Source organism: Sinocyclocheilus grahami, unplaced genomic scaffold, assembly GCF_001515645.1.
Source record: "Sinocyclocheilus grahami isolate Dianchi unplaced genomic scaffold, SAMN03320097.WGS_v1.1 scaffold1225.1, whole genome shotgun sequence".
Taxonomy (NCBI): domain Eukaryota; kingdom Metazoa; phylum Chordata; class Actinopteri; order Cypriniformes; family Cyprinidae; genus Sinocyclocheilus; species Sinocyclocheilus grahami.
Window position 1 is genome coordinate 312814 of NW_015506404.1, and position 19375 is coordinate 332188.

The 19375-nt window shown below is 36.0% G+C and overlaps 1 protein-coding gene across 1 annotated transcript in view; it reads left to right on the top strand.

The window, feature by feature from the left end:
* Positions 1 to 5975, top strand: part of LOC107568229 (adenosine 3'-phospho 5'-phosphosulfate transporter 1-like) — a 14305-nt gene extending 8330 nt beyond the window's left edge. The window contains exons 4-5 of the mRNA XM_016254163.1: positions 2032 to 2310; positions 5127 to 5975. Coding sequence (XP_016109649.1) covers positions 2032 to 2310; positions 5127 to 5783 — 936 coding nt within the window. The 3' untranslated portion in view covers positions 5784 to 5975. The remainder of the gene's footprint in view (positions 1 to 2031; positions 2311 to 5126) is intronic.
* The last annotated feature ends 13400 nt before the right edge of the window (positions 5976 to 19375 follow it).

Consider the following 19375-nt stretch of genomic DNA (forward strand, 5'->3'; position numbering starts at 1 on the left):
TGTGCCCCGCTCTCCCCTACCTCTGTAAATAAATACAATATAAATTCACGTCTCGTGCACTTTAATGCCCTTTGAATGTAACGTGTACGTTCCCTTGGAACTGGAATCATGGCGGAATTTCATGTGAAGTCCACTTCGCAGGGCACTTACAGTCGAATAAGACAACGCTTGAATACTGCCTGAACAAGAAACCTCCTTACTGAAGTGAAAGTGTTGACTGGTGTCACTATCTCGCGAACGCGTCTAGACACATTAGGAAAGCGGTGTGTGCCCCCCTTGTAATTTGGTTTTTAGTGGTAAGAGTAGGACATTTAGAGCGTCGATACGCTGAAGATTTCGGTTTCTTTTCTACATTCTTCTTTTGTTAGTTAGGCTAGAGGACTTGGGGAGCTTTATGGGAATCATTTGGTTTTATTGTTTTCTTTGATTTGGGCGCCACTCAAGTTCCTTTTTTCCTATATTGTTTTTGTTAACCTTCGTTACTTCCATTGTTGTTAATTTTCTTTACTATTATTTTATTTCAAAGCAAACTGTAAATAGTGCATCACAACGCCTTTTTCTTGTGGCTTCGGCTTCAGGTAATAAATTGTTACTTCATTTGTGTTTATGGTCACTTTTCTGCCTGTTTCAATCCACCTAGCAATAATCTATTTTAAGTGTTATGATACAACTCCTAGACTTTTAAAGATCGTAACAGTCAGATTTTCATGATGTTACCTATAAAACATTATTCTCCACATGAATTTATGAATTTAATTGCACTCATGCCACCTCTGAGCCTCATTAAACATCTGATAATGTACCTACAAGCCACTTCTGTGTTCTTCTGTGCCACCTTTGTAGTACAAATTAATTTATTAATACTAATTTCATATGATTGGTAACTTATTTGTCTTAGAAGTGGCATGAGTGCAATTAAATTCTTAAATTCATGTGGAGAATAATGTTTTAAATATATAATTTTGAATACAGAAATATTAAATGATTCAAATAAATGAAATTATACGCTAAAAATGAAACTAAATCCGCTAGCAGGTGGCGGAAAGTCACTGATTTTATCACGGAATCATTCATTCAATTGATTCGTTCGAACAGCTGAATCATTCAGGAATGAAGCACGTGACTGTTTTTATGAACTGACGGAAATGCGTCGTAGCAACGGAACTTTAATCCCTGAGTATATATATTTTTTTATTTTAATTAAAAGGTTTTTAATTTAATTTAGTTTTTTTTTTTACACTTGAAGTAATATACATTTTTTAGCATTTCAGTGAAAATTGTTTTTACAGTATGCATTACAATATTTTTGGAGTGTTTTTTTTTTATTTAAATAGTATTTTTTGATGAAGTTATTTTATTATTTTTAATGTGTGCACAAGATAATAGTCTTCATGTGTTCAATAATATCTAAAATATTATTAATACTAAACATATTCTATCTATATTGTTTTTCTTCACTTTTAAAATTATTTAATTTAATTTAAATCATCATGAAGCCAATACAACATATTTTACCAATGATGATAAAAATACTTATTGAAAAATAAAATTTAAGTAATAACTTTTTTGCATTTCAGTAATAATTTTTTTTTTTTTTTACAGTTACGTATTTTTTTTTTGTAGTTGTTTTTGTAATTCCCATTTTTCTCAGTATTAATTCTCAGTAGATTCCCACTACTATAATTGCAGTTTTTAAAATGTAAATAATATTAAGAAGTTATTTTATTTTTAATACGGTGTGCACAAGTTAAGAAATGAATAGTCTTTTAATAGTCATGTGTTTGCAATAATATCTACATATGAAGAGTTCATTTGCAAAAACGGATAACTCTGTTTTTAACAATTTTTCATTGTGCATTCCAATTAATATCAATCAAACTGCAGTTGGGTTATTTTGATTAGGTAAAAAAAAAATACAGCAAACACAATAAAAACCTGAGAACATAATAAAAAACATGATTTTTGAGTGATCTGTTTTTGCAAATGACCTCTTCATATATCAATATCTCTGTATGTTTTGCCCTCGTGCAGGCGTCGTACCTGACGTGGGGTGTTCTTCAGGAGCGGGTGATGACGCGCTCGTACGGTGCGACCGAGGTGGAAGGCAGCGGCGAGCGCTTCAGAGACTCTCAGTTTCTGGTGTTCATGAACCGCATCCTGGCGCTGACGGTGTCCGGTCTGTGGTGTGTCCTGTTCAAACAGCCCCGTCACGGTGCGCCCATGTACAAATACTCCTTCGCTTCACTGTCCAACATCCTCAGCAGCTGGTGCCAGTATGAAGCGCTCAAATACATCAGCTTTCCCACACAGGTACAGCACTGCATTCTGGGTAAATGAGCTGCATGGTAAAGCAGGTTTATTTTATATAGCACACACTTATCGTCGTCGTCATAGACAGTGGTGACTCAAAGGTCTTTACATAAAAAGGATATAAAATAATCATAACAGATGATTAAGAAATAAAATTAACAATAAAAACTAAAAATTCTAATATGCTTATTGTTCAGTAAGTATACAATTAGATGTTCTCTGTTTTTAATTTTTTGACAGTATTTTCCTCACACTCACCCAAATTCTCATTTCCATAATGAATTTATGCAACATTATTACAGCAAATATTATCAATGATGTATGTGTATATACAGTGGGTACGGAAAGTATTCAGACCCCCTTAAATTTTTCACTCTTTGTTATATTGCAGCCATTTGCTAAAATCATTTAAGTTTATTTCCTCAATGTCCACACAGCACCCCATATTGACAGAAAAACACAGAATTGTTGACATTTTTGCAGATTTATTAAAAAAGAAAAACTGAAATATCACATGGTCCTAAGTATTCAGACCCTTTGCTCAGTATTTAGTAGAAGCACCCTTTTGATCTAACACAGCCATGAGTCTTTTTGGGAAAGATGCAACAAGTTGTTCACACCTGGATTTGGGGATCCTCTGCCATCCCTCCTTGCAGATCCTCTCCAGTTCTGTCAGGTTAGTAAAATGATCATTAGGGCTATAGAACAAATATTACATATAGGATAAATACTTTTTACAATGTTTTTGTGCATTTCAGTAATAATAAAAAATATATATTTTTAAATATTAAGCATTATGCTAATGTGAATTTGGACTTTTCTTTATGTAAAATAAAATGTATTTTTCTTGTTTCTTATTTTTTTCTCAAAGGTTTTGTGAGAATAGCCGTAACAATGTAGATATTTAACAGATATTTCCCCGTGTATAAACCATATCATGGGTTGCACAATATATCTGTGATCATATCGGTGATAGACAATATTTGCATTTCTTTGAAATATTAGCATTGGTCTATTTAGCTGATATGGAAAGCAGATTATATTAGTGCTTTATTTTACCAATTCAAATAAAACAATAAATAAATAAATAGTGAGGTTTCAAGCATGCTAAATGGTTATCCATGGTTTGTATGTTGAACATATTATCATATTTAGATTTCTGGTTTCACTTGTACCAAACATTACAATTCTGCATTGGAATTTTAGTGTGAATTTCTTTAAACGAAAAACATAAAATAATATAATTTAAAATAAAATCAATAATATTAATCTTTTCATTTGTTTTTCATTAAACTGTGTGCACAAGTTAATAGCCTTCATGTTTTCACAATATACATTTTTAAAAATCTATTATTTTAGATATTTTACAATTATCTACATTTTAATGTTTTAACTTTATTTTATTATTTAATTAAAATCACCATGAAGGAAGTACAGCATATTTTATTTATTTATTTATTCATTAGTTTTTAAAGTTATTTTATGATTTAATTAAAATCACTGAAGGCAGTACAGCATATTTTATTTATATTCATTAGTAAAAAAAAAAAAAAAAAAGATTATTTAATTAAAATCACCATCATCACCATGGCAGTACGATATATTTTACAAAATATAAAAATAAAATAAAATAAATTAATTTTAATAAATAAAAATGAATAAATATAAAAAATATCTTTAAAATTAAGCATTATAAATCTATAATTTCCACCATGATGGTTATTGGTCATGTGCATCCTGTATATCAGTCTGTGGTGTCTAGTTTCTGGACATTTGTACTGTGGCTGAGAGAGCTCAACGCGCTGCAAATTCAGAAAACACATGCAAATAGAAAAAGCACCAGCAAATTAAGAAAACATCTTCATCAGTTTAACAGCACATGTGCTGCAAATGCTCACCACACAAACAAATAAAGAATTGCGCAAGTAGCACAGACCACAATAAAATTACTCCAACAAAACAAAAATTAACCATGTTGTTGTTTTTTTTATGGCGTATTGATTACCATTTGTGTAACCACAGTTGTACAAATACCATGGTTAATCTATGGTTAGTGTAGTAAATCCATGGTTAATTTGTGCATGGATACTATGGTTTAACTACAGTAACAATTTTTTGTTTTATTTTTTTTATATAGTCAATATTTTAATTAACTTTAATAGTAAACCATAGGCTATGGTTAATTTTTGTAAGGGAAGTTGTAAAAGTTAGCCAGCTTACATACCCTTTCACAGTTACAGTAATTGTGTATTTCATCAGATTATTTAGGCTTTTTTATATATTAAATAAACAAAAATCTCACCTTTCAGATCAAGCATTGATAAATATGTCCCAGCCATGTTCGTCACTTTGCAGTTCTCTTAAACATCTCTGAGGTGGTCTGTGTCTATTTGCAGTGCATTTCTGTATTTGGTTGTATTGTGAGCATTTGCAGCGCGCGTGTTGTCAAATTGATGATGTTTTCTTAATTTGCAGATGTTTTTTCATGTGCAGCATGTTGAGCTCTCCAGGCCACTGTACGTTTGATCAAATCTTGACATTTGTGACCCTGGAGCACAAAACCAATCTTAAGTAGGACAGGTATATTTGTAGCATGAGCCAAAAATACATTGTATGGGTCGAAATGATCGATTTTTCTTTTATGCCAAAAATCATTAGGACATTAAGAAAAAAATTGACCCTTATGGCTGATTTTGTGCTCCAGGGTCACATTTTCTGTGAGACTGATGTATTTTTGTCACAAGGTTGAGCATGTTCTTGCAACAGTCAGCTCGTGCTGCTGTCTTGATCCAACGCCACATGTGTTTCCGTCGCAGGTTCTGGCCAAGGCCTCTAAGGTGATCCCCGTGATGCTGATGGGCAAGATCGTGTCGCGCAAGAGCTACGAGTACTGGGAGTACTTGACGGCCGTCCTGATCTCGCTGGGCGTCAGCATGTTCCTGCTCTCCAGCTCCACCGGCAAACACTCCTCCACCGTCACCACCTTCTCCGGCGTGGTCATCCTCGGCGGATACATCGTCTTCGACAGCTTCACCTCCAACTGGCAGGACAACCTGTTCAAGTACAAGATGTCGTCGGTGCAGATGATGTTCGGCGTCAATCTCTTCTCGTGTCTCTTCACGGTGGGCTCTCTGCTGGAGCAGGGCGCCTTCTTCGACTCGCTGGCCTTCATGATGCGTCACTCCGAGTTCACGATGCACGCCGTGCTGCTGTCGGTTTGCTCCGCCTTCGGGCAGCTCTTCATCTTCTACACCATCTCGCAGTTCGGCGCGGCCGTCTTCACCATCATCATGACTCTGCGGCAGGCCATCGCCATCCTCTTGTCTTGCTTCCTCTACGGTCACGCCGTCACCCTGGTGGGCGGCTTGGGCGTAGCCGTGGTCTTCCTCGCCCTCTTCCTGCGCATCTACGCCCGCAGCCGCGTTAAGAAGAGCAGCAATCGGGCCGCACAGACGCCCGTTCAGAAGGTTTAATCGAGCGCTCGTTCGGATGTGTACAGAAGCCACATTCTCGTGGCTTGTTCGTCTTTTTTTTTGTTTGCTGCAAAACTGGTGGTATGTATTCCGTAAGGTCGGACGGTACAGAAAGGGATTATTCTTTATCTTAATGGGTTAGTTCATGCAAAAATAAAAATTCTGTCATTAATTACTCACCCTCATGTCATTCGTAAGACCTTCGTTCATCTTCGGAACACACTTTAAGATATTTGTGATGAAATCCGAGAGCTCTCTGACCTTGCATGGACCGCAACAGAACTGTAATGTTCCCAGGTCCAGAAACATAGCAAGGAAATCTGTAAAATAGTCCATGTGACATCAGGGGTTCACGGAATGACATGAGGGTGAGTAATTAATGACAGCATTTTCATTTTGGGGTGAACTCCCTTTAAAGGGATTTTGCCTGCACATTGTGACTTTTGTGTGTGTGTGTGTGTGTGTGAGAAATGACTTGACGAGCCATCGAGTGAACACCGACTTTGATAGCCTTTGATATCTTTGTAATTTGGTACTGAAATGCGTTCAGTTTTTCTATTTACATTTTGCTTTAAGAAGTTGTTCGAGAGGAAAACGAAATGTTGTTGAGGTGGAGAAGCCTTAGGAGTGCTGGTTTACCCACCGTTCTGTTCGCATCATATCTGGCTCATATTTCACTCCAAAATACAAAGGAAAATATGAAATTAATAATAAAACAAAATAAGAAATAGAAAAGTGGCCTTTTTTTTTTTTTTTAAGAACCATTACATTTTTGACCATGACATTTTCATCAAACTTGAACACATTTTCCACCCAAATGTTCTTTATTTTTAAATGTTTTATTACTACAATAATAAAACTATATATATATATATATCTCACTTTGTTAGTATAATTTTTTGAATATTTAATTATTATTACAATACAATAATATAATTTTAAATAATAATATAATGTAATAAATAATGACATTATTGTCATGAAATCTAAGCAAATTTTCTGAAATATAATTATTATTATTATTGTTATTATATTTTATTATAGTTATTACAATACAATAATAAAACCAAAATAATTAAGACAACGTAAGCTTTAAGAAAAAACTAAGAACATTTTATTACATACAACATATTACAGTACAATAATTAAATATTAATAATAAAACATGAGAAATAAGACGATAGAACCTTTAGGAATCATTGAAATATTTGCATAATGACAATTTCTTCCTGAAAAATAAGCAAATTTTGAGCTCAAAAAGTTTTTTTTTGTAGTAGTAGTACAATAGAGTAATACAGCTTTATTCATTGTATTACCGTTAACAGAAACGCTCTAACACAATATTTTTGATTTTGTGTGAAATATGACCTAGACTTCTTGATTTGGTTTTGTGAGATTCACGAGATAAACTGAGATCACAAACACAGTCATAAAAATGAACGTCCTCATTGATGCCAGTAACTAATTTGTCAGGTAAATGAAGGTCTTGTTTTGAACCCTGTTCTCCCTCACATTTCTGCCGTATATCAAACCATAAACCTCCAGTGCCTGTTTGCTTCATCTGAGGAAGCGGCTTCATGTAGAAACATGTACCAGCATTAATGGTGTTTGTTATATGACAAACAAACTGATTACTCTGTTTAAAATACTGCATTCACCTCAGTCCTCATGTAAGTGAATCTCATAAAGAAATACCTGGGTCAGAGAAAAATGATATATATGTTGCATAAAGAGATAAGGCCCGTTTTTCATCATTTATTGCTCGGTTTCTCTTAAAATTGTTACTTACAATTACAGTAGTTGCTTACTTCACAAATGTAATTAACAATTTCAATAATATATTATTTATTTTTTGCACTGCAGTCTTAAAACAAATAGGTTTTATTGGCTTTTCTGCAAAATGTTGTTTTTTTTGGGGGGGGGGGGGGGGGGGTAATTGGTTACGTCGCAATGTTGGAAATATTTCTTTTAAACCATGAAGGCGAGCCAATGGATATACTTTGGGGTGAAACATGATCTGTATTTGATCGGTTTTGCGACATTCACTCTGAAAGAAAACCCTGGCATTTTTCAGGTAAAAAAAAAAAAGTCCATACCATGATTTATGGACTTTTTTTTATGGTATTTTTCTTTTCAGCATTTTGGAGCTTGACCTCATTGAAGTGATTGAAGGCGAAGAAAAGCCAACAATCCAGTTTTACAGTGTGTTTTAGTTCACTTGTGTTCACTTTTAGCGTTTGGTAGAACAAGATTTTTACTGATTTGCTCTCGAGCTTCAGTTCATTTATACAATAATAATGACATCTATTTTTAATGTATATTATTAGAACAAATATAGTTTTTTTTCATTATATTGAAGATTCTTAGGGAAACTGAAATAGCCTTTTTATTGCTGATAATCATTTTGTCTTTTTTTATTCTTATTGGTTATTTTTCTGTTTTTGATTTGCATGTGCAATAATAATCTGCCTTCTATTGCAGTTTTGAGCATAGATTGGATTTTTGGATCAGGTTTTTATGGTGTTAAAAGCAGCAGGATGGGTTGATGTCTCATGTTCATAGTGATGACGACTCATTCATAGAGCACAGTTAAACGTGAGACGGGACGCCTGAATATTGGGAGTTTTATGGTTGGACCTCTTTGAGGTAGACGTGCTTGTTTACCAAAATATTTAGGTGAAATCTCTCTTTCGTCCAGCATTTACGTCCTTTTACAGGTTGCAGAATTATTTTTAAACTCTAATCAGGACTAATGTGTTTGTTCACTACAGGCTGTAGTTTTATTTTTATTTTTTAATTAGCAATACAAATCATCAGTGTTGGTGGTAAGTTATATGATTAGTAAAGCATTACCAGATGAATCTCATGAAGAAGTTACCATTAAATGGCCATAAAAAACACATTATGCATAAAGAAAATGATGCTTAATTTAGGCCTATTACAATTTTTCCCCATGTTTTATTTTAATTAATTTAGTCTTTTTTTAAATCCTTTTTTGCATTGACATTTTCATGGCAATTACATAAGCAAAAAATATAAATATTGTTATTATTATTGCATTGTGAATTTTCATGACAATTACCTTAATGTCTGGATGTGTTTTGATTTTTTTCCTCGTTATCAAATGTGATTTTCATAAATGTGTAACAGAGAAGTTTATTTAAATCAGCAAAATCATTGAGTGCATTAAAGGGGTCATATGATGTTGCTAAAAAGAACATTATTTTGTGTATTTGGTGTAATGAAATGTTTATGCGGTTTAAGGTTCAAAAAACACATTATTTTCCACATACTGTACATTATTGTTTCTCCTCTATGCCCCGCCTTTCTGAGACACGACGACGATTGTGATTGGCCGAATACCTCAAGCATGTGATGGAAGTGTTACGCCCCTCACCATACTGTGATACCGTCTCCAGGCACGACAAGACCAAGCCATTAAAACCCATTACAAACGAGGCATTTGTTGCATCCAGTGGGGACATAATTACTGATTATAATGACTTCTACTGTATTTTTACGTGTTAGGTATCGTGCCGTGTAAACAAAACCATGTCTGGAGAAACGACAAACTACAAACGCTACTCTACACTGCTCAAAACTCGCGTTTGAATCATCAGTGGCAAATTCTTTAAATATGAAAACGTACTTACAGTCTGTGAGTCAGAAGCGCCAGACTGTCCTTGCAAAGTTGGAACTGCCCCACTTTATAGAAACAGACACTGGCGTTTTAGGCTACTCTCACAGGAAACCGTCCTCATCCTCCGCAAAATGCGCTGCACACATCTGAATATTTGGGTTGAAGTGTTCTGGAACAGTGTTGTAAATACAACTTAACCACTGATTTCTAGTCGTGTCCTCTTTTGGAAGACCAAACAAAGTAGTTTCACTTTCACAACGAAACACACAGCGTCTTCACGACATGGTGGCGGCAGCAACAATACTACAGCGAGAATAAAAGTTACGCCTTCTTTCTTTGTGTGAACATTTGGGCGGCGTTATGCAAATCTTCCCACATAGTGACGTAGACATGTGGGGGCGTGTTAGAACGAGGCGTTTTAGGGGGGTGTGGCTGACTCTTAACTTTTATAAAGAATATCTCTTTGGATTTGAGACTTTAGTCTTTGCAACTTTACAGATCTTCTTTATGCACCAAGAGCTTGTAACACTCCAAAGAGAAAGGAACAATTGAAATCGCATCATATGACTCCTTTAATAAAAAATAAACAGTTAATATAGTATAGTATCCCTTTTTCTCCATTAGTGTTTTTTTTTTTTTAAGTTGTTTAATTGTCATGAAAATAATGTCATAATTAAAAACTCTTCCTTTAGGGAAAATGTATTTTTTTCATCTTTTCTTTTGATTTTGGGGTGAAATATGACCTGGCCATAGCTGAGCGTTTCCCCTTACCACCAGAGTACATGAGGTTTTGTTTTTCTGTGTGCAATATTAATTTCCTGTAAAAGCCCATTCATTTTTGGAGGTCAAAAAGAATGTCACCCTGGTTACTCAGATAAGGAGTGACATGTCATTCAGTGTCGTTTCTTTATTTTAAGTAGGTGAAGGACTTGCTACCTAACTAATGTAGTCTTATTCACTTTTTTTAGGGTTCTTTGTTTATATATTAGATTAAATGTATTTGATCATGTGACCAAACTGTCTCAGATTTGTGTTCATCTTCTCTTTCTTCATACATGTTTTTTATTCAATGAGCTGTCTGTTGATGTTACCAGCACTGCTAAATACAGTTAAATGTAATTTTTTTTCACGTCTTAAAGAGCATCTTGTGTTCATCTGTTGTGATTATAAGGTCTCCAATAAAGAACTGCAAGATCTTTAAAAGCAAAATCCATCTAAAAGCTAAAAAAAAGTTCAGATTCAAAAATGACTGTGATTACCTGGAAAGATGTCCATCTTATTTTGCAAAGCGTAAGTTCGCTATTTTACCACAGATTACAAGTTGCCGCGTGCAAGGTAAACAGATTATCTGTCTTAATGGAGTCTGTTTTAATCATACATCATAAATCAGACTAAAAAATGAGTTCACTGGAGACCACAGTCGGTGTCAGTGAGGTTTATGTATGTCAGGTCACATACTCTGCTGAAACACATTGCAATAACAAAATAAACATCTTCGCTAACGTTATACCACATTTATAGGCTAGCTTACTTTGTATAACATCGATCAGTCCAACATTATTTACTTTAGCACCTTTAAAGGCAGCAAATCTAATGCATAATAAAGAAAATAAGTTGATTTTACACTAAAACAATGGTGTAGGCTAGGCCTACTCTTTAACTTGAAACAACATGCACTCAGAAATTGGTAGTAAATTTGGTCAAACTTTATTTTAAGGCACAATTCTCATTATTAACTAACTATTAACGACTTTTTGACTCGGTAAACTCCTAATTTGCTGCTTATTCATAGCAAGGAAGGTATGGTGTAAGGGATCTAAAATATGTTTTTGCAGAATATGGCATTAATATGTGCTTTATAAGTACTAATAAACAGCCATATGCTAGTGATATGCATGCTAGATAATAGTGAGAATTGATCCTTAAAATAAAGTGTTACCGTATATTTTATAAATACAAAGAAATGGCAAGTAACACATTCAATAATTAAGCATGAAATCTTGGAAGTCGAAAGAAAATAATAGCATTTTCTTGTAAAATGTTCTCCAATAATCTTTCTTTACAACTGAAAAATCATTTTTTAGAGAGTTGTAAAATAGTGGACTAAAATGACGTAGATTTACTAGATTTGTACTAGAAAATGCCACCATGATGTTAAGATGTTGCTATTCAGTTGCTATGGAAGCTTGTTTCTTTCATGGGATAAAAAAAAAAAGAAAGTAGTTGCGACTTTTTTTTGTCTTGCGTTTTTGAATTTATATCTTGCAGTTCTTAGAAAAAAAGACAATTGTGAGATATAAACTCGCAATTGCAAGAAAAAAAGTAAGAAATGTAAGATAAAGAGTCACAATTTTTATTTTTATTTCAAAACGGAAAAAAACAAACAATTGTGAGATGTAAACTCAGAATTCTGGAGAAAAAAAACCTGCAAAATTACGAGATATAAACTCGGAATGCGAAAAAAGTCACAATTCAGTTTTTTTTTTTTTAATATCTCGCAATTGAGATAGATTTAAGATAAAAATGTTAAAAAAGGTACAAAAACTCACTGGCGGTGCCATTTTACAAGGTACACTTAAGTACCTTTTTTACCCCTAAAGGGAGCATTTTAGTACCTTAAAAATACATGAAAGCACCTTAAGTACAAATATGAGTACCTAAATGTTATATGTTAGTACCTTGTGAAAGAGTACCGGCCCACTGGCAGCTTTTGTACCTTTTTTCTGAGAGTGTAGATTGCTATGGTGTTCTGGATGGTTTTATAATGTTGCTAGGGTGTTCTAGGTGGTTGCTAGGTGGTTTCTGACTGGTCTGTGGGTTCTTGTACACGTTTTTCAAAGGCCTCGTTCAAATCTGATATTATTCTTTGCGTACAAAATAACCAACCAGACAAATGCAGACAGTAGATTAATGAGCCGCCAACATCTTCCTTTCAGAGTCTGTCTGCGTTGATAAAGCACCACAAGCATTCTCAGATGCTGTAAATAGCAGCCGCTCTTCATGCCACGCGACACACATGCACATATGAGCTGACCTCGATTTCACACACGTCACGGAAAACACAAGCTACACAGAGAGGTTTGATTGATAGTGTGAAACTGTGAGCTTCAGTTTGATTGATAGTGGTTGTACAGTGATTTGGGAGGACGTGGGCAGATCTTCTGTTACTGAGATCCAGCTTTCAGAACGCCTGTCCTGAGCGTCTGAAGTGTCACTGTACTGATGCCATCGGCCGGGTTTGACAGCTTTTTCCCACTTATACAAAAAATATCTATCCATCTATCTATCTATCATCTATCCATCCATCCATCATCTATCCATCCATCATCTATCCATCTATCATCTGTCCATCCATCCATCCATCCATCCATCCATCATCTATCCATCTATCCCATCCATCCCATCCATCAACTATCCATCTATCCATCCATCCATCCGTCCGTCCGTCTGTCCGTCTATCCATCCATCCATCTATCATCTGTCCATCTATCCATCCATCCATCTATCATCCATCCATCCATCCATCATCCATCAACTATCCATCTATCATCTATCTATCCATCCATCCATCAACTATCCATCCATCCAACCATCCGTCCGTCCGTCTATACATCCATCCATCCATCCATCTATCCATCTATCATCTGTCCTATCCATCTATACATCCATGATGCAAAAAAGAACCAAAAAGATAATCAAAGGCACTTTGTAGGACATAAATTATTGTAATACCACACTTTACCTAGTAAATGTCTTGTAAATACTATGGTACATGAATCAGTCAGTACGATGTTGTTTATCCAAGTAAGTGTGTGACTGTGCCAATCTCTTCAGGAGCAGGCCGTACCTGCATTAGACTGACGTGCGTCTTTGTGCATCTGTGCTCCATGCACTTGCAGTCGAGTTTCCAGGTCGATCAGTATCTCTGCGGTCGCTCCCCGCACTCAGCCTCTCTGAATGACTCGATGAGAAGCAGCGTAAGACACCCACAGACAGCAGCCTTTATCAGACATCCTCTACAGTCACCTGGGCTGAAATGAATGTTAAACCCATCCTCAGTCATGTCTTTTACTGCAACACATGTGACTTAGAAGAAATCGAGATGCAATGACTGAGTGTTTGGACCATTCAGCAGAAGAACTGAAAAGGTTAAACGTTTCCTTAATACCGTGTGAGCAAAAAGACACACCGATGGCCTTGAAGACTCATCTCAGACTGTTGTCATTAATAAAGCAGGTCAGACCACTTCCAATAAACGCTGCCGATTAACATTTTCTACTGGTTGAGGGAAAAATGTTAACTGACGTAGTGTTTACTGTAATGTCCACATTTCTTATCACAGTTGCTTATGAACCTTCTCTTTTTTCTCTTTTCTTTCTTTCTTTTACATAAAGAGAATGAAGTCTAATTTAATGACCATTTTTTATTATTTTCATAAACCCCCCAAAAATACAAACATGTCAAGCTTTTTAAATTGTGAAGTGCATTTGTAAATATACATAAGAGTAGTAGGCTAATTGTTTTTGACTTTATGCAGATTTGAATACAATTGTGTTGAAATCGTGTGTTAGAGTAATGACAATGTGGTACGTGTTTAATTCACAAAATAATGGCAAAATGAAAAAAGAAATCATATTTGTTTGTTAAAACCGCTTCCTTTTGTTTGACTTTGCGGTGAAATACAGCCCGAGCACAAAAACAGATTGAACTCTTAAGCGCCGCTGACTAAAGGTTGCCAAACAGAGACACCTGGCGGATAGAAACGGAACTGTCGCTATTATTACAGAACTTCATCCCCGTATGGTTTTTATTTATTTTATTTTCTTTTTTATAAAGTGGAACACACACACAAAAAAAAATATTTTGCTGAATGTCAAAACAACTAAACAAGCGTTTAGGCATATGAACAGTTAATATGTTTGTTCATATGTAAGTATCAGTGTTGGGGGTAACGCATTACAAGTAACGCAAGTTACGCAATCAGATTACTTTTTTAAGTAACTAGTAAAGTACTTTTTAATTTAGAAGGAAATATCTGAGTTACTTTTTCAAATAAGTAACTCCAGTTACTTTCTTCCCCCATGTATTGACGGACAGCTGTTGTGTTGCCACATTGAGAGAAATCGGGAATATGTGCAGAGGCGTTGTGTGCGCTGTGTGAACGTGATGCTTACTGTAGTTCTACACTAAATATGAACAGATTCAGTATTCATCAAAATGAATAAAATTTGTAAATATACATAAGAGTAGTAGGCTAATTGTTTTTGACTTTATGCAGATTTGAATACAATTGTGTTGAAATCGTGTGTTAGAGTAATGACAATGTGGTACGTGTTTAATTCACAAAATAATGGCAAAATGAAAAAAGAAATCATATTTGTTTGTTAAAACCGCTTCCTTTACTTTATGCAAAGTACTTCCTATTGTTTGACTTTGCGGTGAAATACAGCCCGAGCACAAAAACAGATTGAACTCTTAAGCGCCGCTGACTAAAGGTTGTCAAACAGAGACACCTGGCGGATAGAAACGGAACTGTCGCTATTATTACAGAACTTCATCCCCGTATGGTTTTTATTTATTTTATTTTCTTTTTTATAAAGTGGAACACACACACAAAAAAAAATATTTTGCTGAATGTCAAAACAACTAAACAAGCGTTTAGGCATATGAACAGTTAATATGTTTGTTCATATGTAAGTATCAGTGTTGGGGGTAACGCATTACAAGTAACGCAAGTTACGCAATCAGATTACTTTTTTAAGTAACTAGTAAAGTACTTTTTAATTTAGAAGGAAATATCTGAGTTACTTTTTCAAATAAGTAACTCCAGTTACTTTCTTCCCCCATGTATTGACGGACAGCTGTTGTGTTGCCACATTGAGAGAAATCGGGAATATGTGCAGAGGCGTTGTGTGCGCTGTGTGAACGTGATGCTTACTGTAGTTCTACACTAAATATGAACAGATTCAGTATTCATCAAAATGAATAAAAAGTCAAATGCAAACTCAGAACATTATACAAACCTGCAATAATTAAATATGTTAAGACAAATGTCATTTATGTATTTAATCCCATTTTATTAACCAATGTTTTTGCTGCTGAATTTCGATGATCCAATTCAACCGTACTAAGCAAAAATGACACTTTTGTGTTTCATTTTTGTTATTGCTGAATAGTGTTGAACTTTCTTCTCCTGCGGCATATTCTTCATGCAAATAGTTTGAGCTGCGCCCTCTAGTGTACAGATGTGATTTCACTTTTCCTTCAGCCTGAGGCTCATTCATTTCACTTTTGTTGTGAAAGGGCTTTTACATTTGTAAAAGAAGAACTTTTTATATTAAAAACAAACAAATAAGCCCAGCCCAGATTTAAAAAGTAGCGCAAAAGTAACGTAACGCATTACTTTCCATAAAAAGTATCTAAGTAACGTAATTAGTTACCTTTTTTAGGGAGTAACGCAATATTGTAATGCATTACTTTTAAAAGTAACTTTCCCCAACACTGGTAAGTATGCACATCCCGCCCCCAGACTTGTCTAATTGGGTCATCGATATTTAATATTGTTCCGGTGCATTTTATAAACTAACATATTTTAACACATCACAACTTATTAAACAGCATTCATGGCGCGAGTGAAAACGGTGAATTTGTCGCCATATAAAGAGGAATAAGGATAACAACAGCCTCATAAAAATTAATTGTCTATAGCCTAAATATTTTGTTTCTGACATTTTTGGCGGCCCATATTGTGTGGGAAAAGCCGTTCTTTGTGTTCTGCTGGGGAAGGTCAGACAAGACCACATAAAGGGGAGAAATTAATCATATGGAGAATCTTACAGAAAAAGCAATTAAGAAATTTGCCTTAATGAAGATTTCAGACGGTGTACTGGGTCAACAGAGGGAATATTGTCAGGGTTTTTGCACGTCTTAAAAAGTCTTAATTCCTACTTTCACAAATGAAGGCCTTAAAACGGAGCAGAAAGTCTTAAGTGGAGATGTTGGAAGTTGTAATTTCAAACTTTAAAGCTTTACTAATACAAGACATTAAGAAACCATATTGTGTTCCATTCAGTTTATTTCTTGAATTTAATTTGCTTGGTCTTAAAAAAAATTCCTAAATTTACATTCATAAACCCTGCAAAACCCTTAATGCATCTGTTTGGATGTTGGGACTAAATAATGTGAAGAGAATGATTGGATGTAGACTGGAGCCCATATAGAGCAGTGGTTCTCACTTGGGGTCCCCAATAAGTCTTAAAATGGTTAATTAAATCCTAATTAAAGTGCAATATAACACTAAAAATAATTAAAGCTGCAAGAAGCGATGAAAGGGCCTTCGCACCCGGGCTCACCGCCACCCGGTGGCTTTAAAACAGCAAATGGTGGGCAATATGCATTTAAAGTAGTAAATATAGGAGGAATATGTCAGTCATTTATATGTGCCAAACTTCCTGCTGCCAGCTGGTGGCGCTATGTTTATAACTGGATGTTGGCATGTAGATGTCTTCAGGCCAGGACTTTTATCAAACATGTGAAGTCTGGTACAGATTGAACATGGTATGTTTGAGTTAGTGTAAAGCATGGCATGTCCTGTTGCCAGCAGGTGGCGCTATGATTATAACTGAACATTGACGTGTAGATGTCTTCAGGCCAGTATTCTTACCAAACGTGATGTTTGGGGCAGATCGGACATTGCATAAGTTAGTGTAAACCAAGACATGTCTTGTTGCCAGCAGGTGGCGCTATGATTATAACTGAATATTGGCCTTAAGATGTGTTAAGGCCAGGACTCTTATCAAACATGTGATGTTTAGGGCAGATCAGACATTGCATGTTTAAGTTAGTGTAAAACAAGTCACTTGCTGTGTCCGGCAGGTGGCGCTATGACTATAACTGAATATGGGCATGGGTATGTGTTCAGGACAGAATTCCTGTCAAACGTCTGAAGTTTGGGGCAGATCGGACATTGCTTGCCCGAGTTACAGCAACTTCCGGTTTCATGGCGAAACATCGAAATTTGTCAGGCCGCCAGGGACACACCCCTTGACGAAAACTCAAGAGCTTCGCAATTTAACGTCACCAAATTTAAAGATGATTCAATTAAAACTGTAGGAGGAGTTCGTTAAAGTACGAGGCCTGGAAATGGCAAAAACTGCACTAAAATCTCACAGGAAATTCAAAATAACTGACTTCCTGTTGGGCTTTGGATTTTGTACCGAGAGACTTTTTTTGTACAGTGGGGAAATTATTTATTTGATTCCCTGCTGATTTTGTAAGTTTGCCCACTTACAAAGAAATGAAGGGTCTGTAATTTTATGGTAGGTTTATTTTAACGGATAGAGACCGAATACCAACCAAAAAATCCAGAAAAAACACATTATATAAAGGTTAGAAATTGATTTGCATTTCAGTGAGTAAAATAAGTATTTGATCCCCTACCAACCAGCAAGAATTCTGGCTCCCACAGATTGGTTATGTGCCCATGTGGAACACAGATTAGTCCTGTCACTTTAAGAAGTTACTCCTAATGTCAGCTCGTTAGGTGTATAAGACACCTGTCCACACAATCTGTATCTTCCATTCCAACCTCTTTCACCACCATGAGCAAGACCAAAGAGCTGTCAAAGCATGTCAGAGACAAGATTGTAGATCTGCACAAGGCTTGAATGGGCTACAAGACCATCAGCAAGAAGCTTGGTGAGAAGGAGACAACTGTTGGTGCGATTATTCGGAAATGGAAGAAAAACAAAATAACCATCAATCGGCCTCGGTCTGGAGCTCCGTGCAAGATCTCGCCTCATGGGGAAAGGATGATCATGAGAAAGGTGAGGGATCAGCCCCGAACTACACGGGAGGAGCTCGTTAATGATCTTAAGGCAGTTGGGACCACAGTCACCAAGTAAAACATTGGTAACACACTACGCCGCAATGGACTGAAATCCTGCAGCGCCCACAAGGTCCCCCTGCTCAAGAAGGCACATGTACAGACCCGTTTAAAGTTTGCCAAAGAACATCTAAATGATTCAGAGAAGGCTTGGGAGAAAGTGCTGTGGTCGGATGAGACTAAAACTGAGCTCTTTGGCATTAACTCGACTCGCCGTGTTTGGAGGGAGAGTGCTGACTATGACCCCAAGATCACCATCCCTACAGTCGAGCGCGGAGCTGGAAACAATATGCTTTGGGGCTGTTTTTCTGCTAAGGGTACAGGACGACTTCACCGCATTGAGGGGGAAATGGACGGGGCCATGTACTGTACAATCTTGGACGAGAACCTCCTTCCCTCAGCCAGAACACTGAAGATGGGTCATGGATGGGTCTTGCAGCATGACAATGACCCGAAACGTACCGCCGAAGCAACAAAGGAGTGGCTCAAGAAGAAGCTCATTAAGGTCATGGAGTGGCCTAGCCAGTCTCCAGACCTCAATCCTGTAGAAAATCTGTGGAGGCAGCTGAAACTTCCAGCTGCCAAACGACAGCCAAGAAACCTTAAGGATTTAGAGAGGATCTGTAAAGAGGAGTGGATCAAAATCCCTCCTGAGATGTGTGCAAACCTGGTGACCAACTACAAGACACGTCTTACCTCTGTGCTTGCCAGCAAGGGTTTCTGCACCAAATACTTAATTCACTCACTGAAATGCAAATCAATTTCTATCCTTTATATAATATTTTTTTCTGGATTTTTTGGTTGATATTCTGTCTCTATCCGTTAAAATAAACCTACCATAAAAATGACAGACCCTTCATTTCTTTGTAAGTGGGCAAACGTACAAAATCAGCAGGGAATCAAATAAATATTTCCCCACTGTGGGTAATGGTGTGTGTACTGATTTTTGTACATGCACATTGTTAATAAAGAATAACAATTTGGTCCCTCTGTAAATTCTCTTTGCCACCTTGAAGAATTCTCAGTTACTTAAAGTGTAGATAGACGGCCGGGAAGTAAGAAAACACA